This window comes from Callospermophilus lateralis, chromosome 20 (genome assembly GCF_048772815.1).
Source record: "Callospermophilus lateralis isolate mCalLat2 chromosome 20, mCalLat2.hap1, whole genome shotgun sequence".
NCBI classification, from domain to species: Eukaryota; Metazoa; Chordata; class Mammalia; order Rodentia; family Sciuridae; genus Callospermophilus; species Callospermophilus lateralis.
The window spans coordinates 3,718,484-3,732,497 of NC_135324.1; the positions used below are offsets into that span (position 1 = coordinate 3,718,484).

The 14,014-nt window shown below is 45.6% G+C and overlaps 1 protein-coding gene across 6 annotated transcripts in view; it reads left to right on the forward strand.

Moving 5' to 3' along the window:
• Positions 1–14,014, forward strand: part of Nr2c2 (nuclear receptor subfamily 2 group C member 2) — a 65,510-nt gene that overhangs the window by 24,987 nt on the left and 26,509 nt on the right. For all 6 annotated transcript variants that reach the window (XR_013154602.1, XM_077106247.1, XM_077106248.1 and 3 more), the window contains exon 2: positions 12,126–12,236. Coding sequence is in view for 5 of the 6 variants with exons in the window: in XM_077106247.1 (XP_076962362.1) it covers positions 12,165–12,236 (72 nt within the window). In the remaining variant the exon portion in view is untranslated. The remainder of the gene's footprint in view (positions 1–12,125; positions 12,237–14,014) is intronic.

Here is a 14,014-nt window from a genome sequence, read left to right on the forward strand (position 1 = left end):
TTGAGCCACATCCCCAGCTCAAGCTAACCTCATCTTGATTTTAATTTTATACACAGATTCTTGACTCGATTTGTTAATTTTCTTTCTTCCTTCCTTCTTTCTTTCTCTTTCTTTCTCTTTGTCTCTTTCTCTCTTTCTCTTTCTCTTTCTCTTTCTCTTTGTCTCTTTCTCTTTCTCTTTCTCTTTCTCTTTTTCTTTCTCTTTGTCTCTCTCTTTCTCTTTGTCTCTCTCTCTTTCTGTCTTTCTCTCTGTTTCTCTTTCTCTTTTTCTCTTTCTCTTTCTTTCTTTCTCTCTCTTTCTCTCTTTCTCTTTCTCTCTCTCTCTCTCTCTCTCTCTCTCTCTGTCTCTCTCTCTCCAGTGTTGGGGATGGAACCCAGGGCCTTGCATATGCTAGACTAGGCAAGCACTCTACCACTGAGCTCCATGCCCAGCCCTTTTTGTTTTGAGACAGGATTTCCGGTAAGTTGCCCTGGAACTTGCAATCATCTTGCCTCCACCAGCCTCCAAGGAGCTGAGATCACAGGCGTGCGCTGCTGCGCCCAGCTCTTGGCTAACTGTGTAGGAGTTCTGTATCTGTTCGTGAGTGAGGGTAACTTATAATTTTTCCTGAGTTTTTGGCATCAAGGTATGCTAACTTCTAAAATGGAGTGAAAGAAGATTCCCTCATTTTCTGTGCCCTAATAATTTACATGAAGTTGGAATTGGTGTTTCTGGGATGCTTGTAGAACTTGCCAGTAAAATATTAGTGCCTAGAAAAATTTTTATGATTCCACCTAAAAAATTGTCCATTTGGTCTTAAATTTGAAAATTTATTGTCATACAGTTTTTCAGAATATGCTTATTTTATATTTTTAAGATTTGAAGCAACTCTAGTTATAGCCCCTTCATCCCTAATACTGTCATTTTTCCTTTATGACTTTTATAAATTGTTTTGACTTTGATTAATTTCTGACCTTATTTTCTCTGCACTTATTTTTCTTTCTTTTTTTTTTTTTTTAATTCTTAGGATGGACTCCTACCTTGTTGACTTATTTCTTCTTTTCTAATGCAAATACTAGATTATCTATTGTCTTCCAAGTACCACTCTAGCCACATCCATCCCCAGGCAACCACTGTTTTGTTTTGTTTTTGTTTTTTCCTGTTTTAATGAATTCACAAATTGTTCTCCAAAAAAGTTATACAAGTTCATATTCCCCCCAGCTGTGCCGCAGAATTCTGGTTGCTCTGTGTCTTTGCCAATACTTGGTGTAATCGTATCTTTAATCTTAGATGTGCACTGGTTTGTGGTTTTAAATTCACATTTCTTTTATGACTGATGTTGAGCATCTTCCCTTTGCTTATTTGCTATATATCTTCTTTGAAATGTCTCTTCAAATCTTTTGCCTATTTATTTAAATTGAGGTCTTTGTTTTCTTATTAAATTTGAGGTTTTTAAATTATATTCTGCATGAATGTTGTTTATTCAGATATATTGGGGGAAAATGTTTGCAATCTATGACATCTTTTAATTCTCTTGATATGTCTCTTGAACAGATTTTATTTTGATGAAGTTTAATTTTTTTTCAATTTTATGAATTATGGTTTTTTTTATGTTCTATCTAAAAATTGTTAACTAATCTTAGTTCACAAAGATTTTCTCCTATGTTTTCTGTAAGTATTTTATAGGTTTCACTTCATCTTTAATTAATTTTTTAACTTAATCACCATGTAATAAGTAGATCTGGCCTGAATGACAGTAAGTTTTTGAAATTTGTTTTTAGTTGGGTGTGTTACCTCCAGACTTTTTTCCTGAGTGCCTTCAGACATATTTAACTACAGAAATATTCAGTTCTTAGTTGTTGTGGGAATTTTGTTTCTGCTTTCTGCAGTGCTGGGCCTGGTGCACGCTGGGCAAGCTCCCTACCACTGAGCTCCATAACAGCCCCAGAGATGCGTAGGTTTTTAAGTTGAAAGTCAATGGAACCACACTGGATGTGAGATTCTGATCAATATGATCCCTTGATAAAGTTAATATTTTAACTGTGGCTCAAATATAGAGATACATACATAATTCTATTTCCTATTAATTATATAGCATTACCAAAGATCAGGTTTCTCTTTGGCCACTCCACTGTAGGAGTGTGTTTAAGTGGTTGTACTGTAAGGATCATCTTCGTGCTTCTCTCCTTGGGCTCATATGGGGGAGTATTTCTACAGACCAGAAGTAGAAGCTGAGTTGAAAGCCCAAATTGTATCTTCCAAGGGCCTCACAGTGACGACTGGACTCCTCATTAAATAAGCCCAGGTGCTGACCCATTCATTGCGCATGCAGTGTGGTCCCTCGTTCTAGGGGTTTTCAATTCCTTCTGACCTAGAGCCCTCTTTTTATTAGTATATTTTAAGATGACCTTTTACTGTGCCAAAATGATATTCATAGAAAATGTAGCCACTTGTACAGAAATAACTTCAAAAATCAATATATTAGTTACATTTGGGAAATAAAAGGAAAGCAGTTTGTTGTTAAATGGTGGTTCATGTCGGCGCGCAGCCCTGGGGGCCACAGAGGATGCTGTGGAGGAGTGATGGTGGAAGGGTGGTAGGGAGATAAAGCTCTTCTGTAGGGGAAACGCACACAGTGGGACTGGAGTAGAAGTACTGTTGGAATAAGGAGGACGAGGCTTAACGGGAATTGTCCAAAGGAGCCGTGAGGAAGCCGGCTGTCCCTGCAGAAGAGCCGCACCCTACACAGAAGCACAGGTTCAGAGAGTCCCCCTGGTGTCGTGACACAGTGAAGCAATGATCTGCTGCAGAAAGCAAGCACCTTCTTCCTTGAAATCTCCCGGCATTGAGGTTCACCTTTAGTGGTTCATATTTTTAAAAAGTCTTTAAAGTTGTAGTCTTTTATTGGTGTAGGAAATAGCAGAAAAAATGCTTTCATTTTTATTGATTCACTAAGAACAAAAATCGGCTTTAGATAAACTCCTCTTTTAACCCATCTAAGAAAGAAAAAAGTATGCACCTTTCATTGAGCAAACTTAGTGAATGCAGTGTTAGCTATAGGTTTCTTAGAATTGCAAATAGCTAGCCAGGTGTGGTGGCACACGCCTGGGATCCCAGTGGCTGGGAGGCTGAGGCAGGAAGATCAACTTCAAGACCAGCCTCAACAATTTAGTGAGGCTCTAAGCAACTTAGCAAGACCTTGTCTGAAAATAAAAAATAAGGGGCTGGGGTTGTGGCACAGTGGTAGAGCACTTGCCTTGCATGAGTGAGGCACTGGGTTCGATCCTCGGCACCACATAAAAATAAATAAATAAAATATAGATATTATGTCCATGTACACCAAAAAAAAAAATTTTAAAAATAATAATAAATAAAAAAGGGCTGGGGAGGCACCTCAGTGGATATGCGCCTTGGGGGTCAATCCCCAGTAAGTGTCCCCCACCCCAAAAAAAAAGACAACTTCAAATAGCTATGGAGATGGAACGACTCCTAGTTTACCTGCTCAAAAAACTGAGTCTTCTCTTTCCCTTTAGTTTTCCCTTTTGGATTGGGATTCCTGGGTGTGTGGTAGAATCTGGAAAGTGGGTGCCATATTGTTGAACTGCATTGCTTTAAGTTAGTGTGCATACTGGTGTCTGACTGAAACTTGCGGTGAATCGCAGCGTGAACTTGTTTTTAAAACATCCTCTTTCTCCGCCTCCCGCTGCGACCCTGTGGAAGCGTATTCACAGCCCTCTTTCCTCCAGCTCCTTCCCTGGGCTTCTGTGCAGTCTGTTCTGTGATGGCGCCATCTTCTCATGCGTCGTTTGCTGCATATTAACCCAGGTATTGAGTCTCCATGTCCAGCAGGAGACTGCCCAGGCTGGCTTAGTGGCAGGTGTTCTTGTCTGAAAGCCCCAGAATCTGGGAGGCAGTTGCCGCCCCGCCTGTACCCTCACTGTGACTTCAGGAGGTCCCTTTCTTCAGTGACCTTGGGGGACTGAGACTGGGACTCAAGGCCGTCTTTGGGCCTGCAATTCTCTTGGTTTCCACCGACTGGATGGAGAAGATTAGCTCAGTTCTGTCACTCTTGTGGGTATTCGTGTGTGTGTGCGCGCGCGTGCCTGTCTTTATTTTATTTATTTAGTCTTACGTGGTGCTGAGGATGGAACCCAGGGCCTCCCATGTGCTAGGTGAGTGCTCCACCGCTGAGTCCCAGCCCTGGCCCTGTTCTTGTGTTTCGGTTGTTGCCTTCCCTTTGGATGAAAGAGGAGCCTTCAGAGCCCCTGGATTCGTAAAAACATCAGCCTGCCGTGCTGTGAGGGTGCGGGTGTTATGTGCACATCATCTGGTTCTCCAGATCTTCCCTCCTTACAGTTTTGAACCTGCTTTGACTGGCTGGACCCCATGGTAGTGTTCTGTGAGCCCTTAAGGAGGGTGATCTCTAAGGGGAAGGAGGCTGGAGGAGAGAATTTAGCAAAGGCAGCGATCTGGGTGAAGGGAGAAGTTTGTAAAGCAGGGTGCCTCTTTTCCAGAAGCAGTTAATCCTATTGTTAATAAGACAGGCTGCTTCAGCAGCTGGTGACACCGCAGGAGCATGTCGATTTTGCTTCCTTGGTTACAGGGAGTGATAGTGTACTTGACCTTCAGCAGAGCGGGGTCGCAGAGAGGGCATCTTTCAAAAGCCCATCTGGTTTCCTAAAGTAGAGTGTGCACTGGCGGGGTTGGGAAGCTCGGGCCTGTGAATTCCCTTGTTGGGCCCTGTTTGGCCTGGGAGGCTCTGAGGGAAAATGTAAATAAAGCTGCAGGAGCCGTTGGCATGGTAAGTGTGACAACAGGACTGCAGAACTGCCGGCTGTCCCCTCTCTGCTTCTGGGTGAGCCTCTGTGTAACAGGGTGCATTTGAGTAGGCACGTGTTCCTAAAGCAGCTGGTAAAACAGCAGAGGATTCTGGCACCCATTGTGTATTAGAAGGAATTCAGTGTGGTGTGTGTTGTGTTAAGCTCGTGGCCAGGTGGCGTAAGGGTGCACTGGAGACATCAGGTGGGGCGGGAGCTGTCCCCTTGTGGTTTCTTCTGACAGGTTAATCTGCCTGTGAGCAAAGCACTATGAGCTGTGCTGCTCCTAACCGTTGTTGTTATGTAATGGTGGGAAGTAGTTGTTGACTTTGGATGTTTGTTTCTGTGCCATGAAATTGAGAGGTACAGTTTTCCCTTTTTTGAAGCCAAATGAACAGCTAGAAAATAGCAAAAGCTAGAAAATGGAGTCTGGTATAAATGATGGCCATTTATAATGTTTCGTTTCATTCCTTCACTGACCCTCTGTAAAGAAGAGCAGGATTTAAGGGCCACCCAGACAAGGCATCCTTGGGCGCAGGCTCACGGGCGGCCTCCCAAGCTCTGAGCGCTGTGGGCTGAGGGGAAGCTCTCTGAAGCCCAGCAGCCAGCATCCGTCCCTGTCTGTGGTGCAGCTTGCAGTGCAGAGCCCGTGGACTCTTTGCCCGATGACCCCTCCCCACCCTTGCTCTTTAATGGTCCTTTGGAAAAAAGAAAGGTGTCCCTGTAGGTGGCCACTATCCCAAACGCTTACCCCCTCCGGCATTTACCTCGTCCCTCGTTTCCAGGGGAGTGTTGAGGGGACCTGGAGGGTCTCCACTGCGGCTGTAAGGTGTTGGTGTCCGTGCTAGGTGTCCACTGGTGTGAGCTCTGCCGCCCTGATGGTAACTGGGGGGACATGGCCCGCACACCCCAGAATACACTGGGGACCGAGAAATCGTAAGGTCTGCACCGTGGACTGTGTCGAGCCCCTTCCTCAACCTGGATGTTCGGCTTTCAGCAAATGACTGTCCGTGAACCCAGACTCGTTTCCTAATATTTATTTCTGAATAAACCAAAACAAATAAAACACCCCCAAGGTGGGTCAACGCTGGGACAGAGTGGAGAAGCTGCTGATCCAGAGTGACCCGGGGCTTCCCACTGGGGAGAAACCTGCTGGCTTCCACGCCTGCCTGGGTGAGCTGCTCCTACGGGTGTCTGATGGGCAGAGACGCGAGTGGAGTCCCAGGATCCGAGGCTCCCTGCTGCTTCCCTAGGGTGGTCACCGAGGGCCTCCGGAACAGGTCGCCAAGCTCTCGCTGGGCCAGCGCCCTCAGGCCCCGCCTGCACGTCCTGCAGCCCTCCAGCCTTCTCCACGGAGGCTTGAAGGCAGGGTCACTGCCCGTGGCTCTGTGCATCTAGCACACAGCTCCAGGGTGACAAAGTGCTTGCTCCTCAAATGAAGCTTGGACTGTGGTCCCCGAGGCTTGTTGACTTAGCGAGCTCTTGTGGTCTCAGCGGAAGCTTTTTGAGTACAGTTGTTATGTTAAAGATCAGTTTGCACGTGGGTTTAAAGTGTACCAATGTGTAATTCGGTGAGTTTCCCCAGAGGACATTTCCACAGAACCACCACTGGGTTAGGAGTAGAATTTCCCAAAAGTCCAGGAGCTCCTCCTTAGAGGTGACCACTGTCCCAGTTCCTTGCAGTATGGCTTCAACGAGGATTTTTGTTCACTGTTTAAAAAAAACTTCATCAGCTTTACTCAGATGTCATTCACACAACCTGCAATTAATTCACGTATTTAGAGTGTCCAATTCGTGGCTTTCACATATCCACAAGGTTATGCAACCGTCACCACTGTCACTTTCTAATTCCAGAACATTTTCATTTCTCCAAAAAGAAACCCCAGCCCCCTTTGTTATCCCCACCCCTGGCCGTCCACGACCACTAATTGACTTTCTGTCTTTTGAGGTCTGTCTCCTGGACACTCGGGTAAATGGAACCGCCCGGCATGCTGTCTTGTGCCTGTCTTGTGCCTTGAGGCTCCTCCTTGTCCTAGTGTGTGCCACCACTTCACTCCTGTTTACTGCTAAATAGTGTGTCCTGTGGGCACGTGCCATTTTGCTCGTTAGTTGATGAGGATCGAGTTCTCATTTGGAGTTATTAATTAAGAACAATGCTGTTAGGAACCCCGTGAGCTCATTTTTCTGTGGACATGTTTTTATTCTTTGAAAAGTGGCACTGCTGGCTGAATGACTTACCTCCATGGTAGACTTCCCAGGAACTGCCAGATTGGTTTTCAGAGGGACTTTGACGTTTCTGTGCCCACAGCTCCTGGTTTTATTGTATTCCCAGTGACGTCATCTTTCCTTGCTTATGGGCCATTTGTAGATCTTCTGTGAAAAAATGTCTGGTTGATCCTTTGATCATGTTTGGTCGGGGCGGGGCTTCTTCACATATTCTGGATACAAACCCCTTATCAAATACATACTTTACAAATTATTTTTTCCCATCTGGTAGATTTTCTTTTCACATTCTTGATACTGTCCTTGAAGTGCAGAAGTTGTTACTGTTGACAATTTTTAATGTATTTATTTTTCTTGTGCTGCTTGTGCTTTAAGTGTGATATCACAAGTTATTCGTTCTGCATCCAACAGTTTGTCAGCATTTCTTTTTTGAGACGGGTGTTCTTGTCCCCCTCATTCCTCTCACTGCCAGCAGCGTGTGAGGGTCCCAGTCTCTTCACGTCGCGGGCACTTGTTATCATCCGTCTGTTTTGTAGCCATTGTAGTGGGTGTGAAGTGGCATCTCGCTGTCACTTTGATTTAAATTTTCCTAATAACTAATGATATTGAACATTTTCCTATGCTTATAGGCCATTTATTTATCTTCTTTGAGAAATGTCTCTTTTACCCAATTTTTTTTTTTCCTTTCTCAAAGTGTCATTCCAGTGGCTTTAAGAACAGTCACAAGAAGCCACTGATCTGATCATTGCCAACTCACTGCAGCTGGAGCACCAGCCAGCCGCCTCCCGTGTGAGGATTTTATTATTATTTTTTCACATCTTGGCTTATTAAAGTTTCTTTATTCTAATTTGTTATATGACAGCAGAATGCATTACAATTCATAGTACACACACAGCACATTTCTTCATGTTTCTGGTTGTGCACAAAGTACAATCACATCATTTGTGTCTTCATACGTGTCCTAGGGGAGTGGTGTCCACCTTGTTCCACTGTCTTTTTTACACCCCTTGTTCCTTTCTCCTCTTCCCCCCCCCTTTGCCCTGCTTAAATCCGTCTTTACCCAAGACAGATTTACCCAACTTAAATCTGTCTTTTCTTACTAATGTTAATAGTTTTCAGTGTATGATGTGTGGATCAAATGTATGGTTTGCAAGAATCTACTCCTACTTTGTGGGTTACCCTTTCATTTTTTTGATGATGTCTTTTGAAACACAAACTGAACTTCAAAATTAAGAACTTTTATCTGACATTTTTTGTTATACTTTTGGTGTCATCTCCCCAAACCATCACCTAATCCAAATTCACACATTCACACCTGTTTTCTTTTGAGAGTTTTGTAGTTTGACTTTTTTACATTTCGATCTTTGATATGTTTTAATATTTTGTAGGAGTCTCAAGGTAGGAGTCCCAAGTTCGTCTTCCCGCATTTAGATGTCCAGTTGTCTCATCACCAGTGGTTGAAAAAGACTGTTTTGCCCATTTGTAACCAAACATAGTGGATTACAAAGCCAGGGGATAAACAAGTAGAGAAAGGTTTCTCACTTGTAGCAAGTACGGAGGGCTCTGGAGAGAACTCTCACAGCAGCACGTCCCTGAGCAGAGAAGGCCAAGCGGCTGCTTTATGTCTTGGTACCAGGCTTGAGCCCAGGGGCACTCAACCCAGCCCCACTTCTATTTTATTAGAGACAGGGTCCCACTGAGTGGCTGAGGGCCTCAGTGAGTCGCTGAAGCTGGCTTTGAACTCTTGATCCTCCTGCATCAGCCTCCGGAGCCACTGGGACGACAGACATGTGCCACCCCCCCTGGCTGGCAAGGGGCTTTTATTAGGAAGTCTCAGACCTGTTCACTGTAGGAAAGTCTTGTCATCACATGTCACACATAGGGGTGGCACATTGTCCTGAGCATGCTCAGTTCAAGGTCATGCTTCCTCATACATCACATGTTCTAAGAATGGCTGAAGACCGCCTCCTGGGTGGGAAAGTTAGTATCATAATGAGCAAAGTCGACTCTCTATCACCTAAAAAGGGTGCGCCAGCATGCCTGAGTGGTCTTGGCTGGTTCCTGGTTCTGGAGTGCCCCATCTAAAACATACAAAGTACTTAGAAGGTATGTTAACAGAGGACCCCGACCCCCCACCACACACACACACACACACAGCCATACACACTCCTGTGGTTGTTCTTAGAAGTACCTGCCTAGTGGCTAACATGATGAATTGTCTTGGCACCTTTATCAAGAACCAGTTGAGCCAGGTGTACACTTACAATCCCAGCAACTCGAAGCAAAGTGGAAGGATGACAGCCTCAGCAACTAGACCCTGTCTGGGAATGACAGAGGACTGGGGACATGGCAGAGTGCCCTTGGGTTAAATCCCCAGTGCTCCTCCCCAGATTACTTGAACGTATAAAAGTTTTTTTCCGAGTTCTGTGTTCTTTTCCATTGGTCTTTGTCTTCATGCAAAGACTAGGGTTTTGTTTTCTTTTCCAGTTGTAAATTGACGACTGATAAGTTTATGTGTTGGGGGTACAAGGTGATGAGATTTGTGAGTCCAGTGTGGAATCATTAACATGTTCATCATTTCAAGGGCTTAGTTTTTAATTGTGAGACTTCTTGAAATTTCCTTTCAGCGATTTTGAAGCATACAATATACTGTTAATTAACTGACTGCTGTGAGGTGCATCTCAGAAATAAACTTGTGAGATTTTATGTTCTTTTATGCGCCTCATTGGCCCATCCTGAGCCTCTGTTCCCCCCATTCTGTTTGATCATCTTAGATTCCGCCTGTGAGAACATGTGTTTCTTTCTGTGCTTGGTGTGTCACTTACCGTAACGTCCTCTAGTTCATTCATGTTGTCACAGTGACAGCCCTGGTTTAAGGCTGAAGAGTGTCAATGAGGTATACATGCATCACATTTGCTTCATCTCTTGAACTGTCGACGGCCACCCTAACTTGGCTCTTATAGATAATGGTACACTGAGCATGGAAATGCAGATGTGCCTTCCACAAACTGGTTTCAAATCTTTGGATGAAGTGCCCAGAAACAGAATTTCTGGATCCCAAGTGGTTTTGGTTACTGTAGGTTTTGTATTAAGTTTTGAAATGAAGTGCGAGTCTTCTAGCTTTGCTCCCCGCCTGTCCATGACTGTCTTGGCCATTCTGGGCTCCTTGCATCTGGAAATTGTATAAATTTTATGATCAGCTGATCAATTGATGCAAAAAAGCACGTGGAGGGTGAGTGAACCTGGTGGCCCTTACTTGTGATCCCAGCTACTCGGGAAGCTGAGGCAGAGTTCAAGGCCAGCTGGGAAGGTTAACAAGACCTGTCTCAGAATTAAAAATTAGAAGAACCAGGGACGTGGCACCGAGGTAGAGCACTTTCCTAGCACCCATGAGCTCTGGGTTCAGTTCCCGGTGCCAAAAAAATAAAGGAATAAAACAGCATCCAGAAATTTGGTAGAGATTTCACAGAATTTGAAAGTCAGTCTGGGGAGTATGGCCAACTTAACAGTGTCTAGTCTAATCCATGAGCACAAAGTTCTTTCCATTTATTTCAGTGGTCTCTAATTTCCTTCAGTGATGGATTATAATTTTCAGAGTATAGATCTTAGTTAGCCGTGTTCACTGTATTCCTAAGTGTCATTCTTCTCTAGTCAGTGACATTGTTACCTAATGTCATTTTCGGATCGTTCATCACTAATGTGACAGCTAGCTGGATGTCTGTCTTGTACCCTGCGACCTTGCAACTCATTTGCCAGTTCTGAGTTTTTTGGTTTTGGTGGTGGTGGTGGTTGATTCTGTGAGGTTTCCTATATATAAAGCCATTTAATCTGCAGACAAAGATAGTCTCTGTCTTCTTCCTTCCAATGTAGATGCCCGCGTGCCCTGCCCTTCCTCTCCCGCTCTCCCTGCTTGACCTCTGGCCCCTCCAGTACAGGGCTGTGTGCAGGTGGGGAAACGGGCCTCCTGTGGTCTTCCCCATCTTAGGGGGAAAGTTTCCTTTTTTCTTTGTTTTTTGGTAGATGCCTCTTATCAAGATGAACTGTCTTTCTATTGCTGGATATTTGTCATAATGCCTTTTCTGTCAGTTGACATGATCATATGTGGCTTTTATCCTTTATTGTTTTAATATAGTGTATTAAACTGTTTGATTTTCATACATTGAAGTAGCTTCACGTTCTTTGGAAGAAGCCCATTTGTCCTGGTATGTTATCCTTCATATGCTACTGGATTTGGATTGCTTTGTATATGTAATTTATTTATATTTTAGTTACAGGTAGACACAATACCTTTATTTTTATGTGGTGCTGAGGGTGGAACCCAGGGCCTCACACATGCTAGGCGAGAACTCTAGCCCTGAGCCCAGCCCAGCCCTGGTTTGCTTTCTTTTGTTGAGGATTCTTTTTACATTAATATTCATAAGAAATATTGGTCTGTATTTTTTGGGTCTTTTTTTTTTCCTTTCTTTCTTGATATATCTTTGTGGGTTTTGGTGTCAGGTAGTATCGGCCTCACAGAATGAATTAGGAAACGTTCTCTGCCCTGTTCTGGAATCCTGTGAAGGTACTGCTTCATGATCTACTTTCAGTCAAGGAAAATAATGTCTTCCCACTTCAGGAACCAGGTGACCACTGAGCAGCTGGACCCCCGCCTTTGGGCAGGTCCTGACTACCTCCCAGACCCCTGTGTTCCTGCTGGGCTTTTCCAGTCCTGTTCCACTGCTCCCAGGCACTGATCCCTCCAGTTCTGGGTCCCTCTGGCCCGTGGTCCCTGGCAGAGTTGTTAGGAGCCTTTCTCCAGAAACAGTCACCTTAAGCCTTACCGGTGGCTCGCACAGACACAAACTTCCCAGGTCATATCCAAAAAGTTAGCTTGGTAGCCCTTGTAAGGTCGGGCAGAGCAAACCCCAACACTTCGTGTTTCTCCCGCACTCTGAGTGGCATTGCGGCGGCCAGGTGGTCTTTCCAGGGCAATCCTGTGCGGTGGCTCAGTGCTGCGTTTGCCTCCTATGCTGACGCCTCGGAGCTGCATGTTTGTCACAGGAAAAGCAAGAGGCACGGTCCTTGGGCCCTGGGCGGCTTTCTGACCCCTTCTGATCTTGCCCACAGGTACCGCGTGCACAGACCCATCGGCCGGAATCTCCAGGGATGACCAGCCCCTCCCCGCGCATCCAGATCATCTCCACCGACTCCGCGGTAGCCTCACCTCAGCGCATTCAGGTACCCGGGACTCTGCTGCCCCCCAGTCCTGCCAAACACAAAATCTCTAGGAAATCGCACCTCTATGGCGTCAAGTGCACCACCACCACATTTATTTCAAAGACAAAAGAAGGAATGTTTCTGTTCATTGAACTGACCATTGTGGTGCTGGGCAGTTGTAAACCCAGGGTCTCCTCTGGCTGGGCAGGTGCTGTCCCGCCGAGCTGCCCTCCAGCCCTGCTTAACTTATTTCTAAGAACTCTAGACTGTTATTTCAACTATTGTGATAAAGAACCATTTTGTTACTCATTTGCTTCCAAATTGATGGGCGATATGTTGGTCAGGCTGCCCGCTTGTCGGGGTCCCCCTTGTCGCTGTTGCTGTCTTGGGCAGTTAACTGTCAAAAGACTCACATTTTCCACTTGCAGCACGTGCATAATGATGCCCACCTCATAGGTTAGTGTAAGGAATCAGCCGGACTCTGCTTATGAAGTGCTGAGAAGGGGCCTGGCCCGGGACAGTGTCCAGTGTGTTCCACCTCTGTGTGATCCCTGTTACTACTGGTGTCATTGACCACTAGTCACTTATGCAGGGGCGGCGCTCAGCCTGCCCCTAGCCCACTGCACGTTTTTTTTCTCAGAAGGTAGATATGTAGGCCCTAGCTGGGAGGAAGGGGCAACAGACCCTGACAGATAAAGATGCAATGTTATCACATCAGCGGAACCCAAAGGCCAAATCCAAACATGAGAACAGAGATGGACAGCAGGAAGAACATGAGTTTCATAGCATGAACGTGAGAGACGCCAGGTGAGGGGTATTTGGGTGAATTGGGGATTGCTGTCCTAGGTAGTGGAAGCTCACGCAGGCAGACAGTGATACAGAGCGGGTGAATCCTCCAGTCTGCCTGCTCTTAAGAGACTTCATGGACTCTTCCTGTTATAAACTACAAACGTTTCTAATAAGTGAGATGAAACGAGTTGTTAAATGCTGTTGTCTGTTGCATGACGTTCTTAGCATACGGAAGCCTGTCACTTGAACTTGGAAACACAGGTTTGCAAGTCGGAAGGACCCTGACGGGGTGTTACTCTTTGCCCAGGTCAGGGGCTGACAGAGCTGTGGCGTTCTCCCTTTCCTCTGTTCTTATTGGCTGCTGATGAGAGTCGCTCCTGCGTGAGAGGTGTTGGGGTCTCACTGCAGGATTCTCCTGACTCTGGCACAGAAGCTTGCTCTGCGCAGGTCACTGTTACTTTTTCAAATGGCAACTGTTTTCAGAAGGCGGGAAGCAGATAAGGGTGCCGAGAAGGACGGGGTGGCCACCCCAGGAGACCCGGTGTGTAGGTCTGTCTCCAGAGCGCAGCTCCCTCTGTATTATCTAAGGAGAACTTCCTGTTTTCCTAAGATGGGATGCTGGCACCGCCCCATCTTATCTATAGAGTGAGGCTCTTCCGTGCTGGCGCCCAGCCCCTGGGGGCGCCCTCAGGACCTCTCAACAAAAGTCTTGGGGGACAGATCTTTGGTGCTGAGCTTGCAGTTTCTAGGGAAGACAGTCCTTTGGTGTGAGTTTTATGTTTATTAACAGTGTCCCATTGGGAGCCACCATTGAAATCGGACCTGCTGAGCGCCACCACACTGGCTATGTGAAGTTCTCAAAGTAAAATAAAGGTTATTGGTTGGTTTCTGGATTCTCAAAGTTAGTGCTGAGGGTCCCCTGCGGTTCTCACTGCCAGCTCGTGCCTTAGTGATCAACTTGCATTCCCTGAGGCCTGGGAGGAGAAGGGACGCGTTCTCTGATGTTGTCA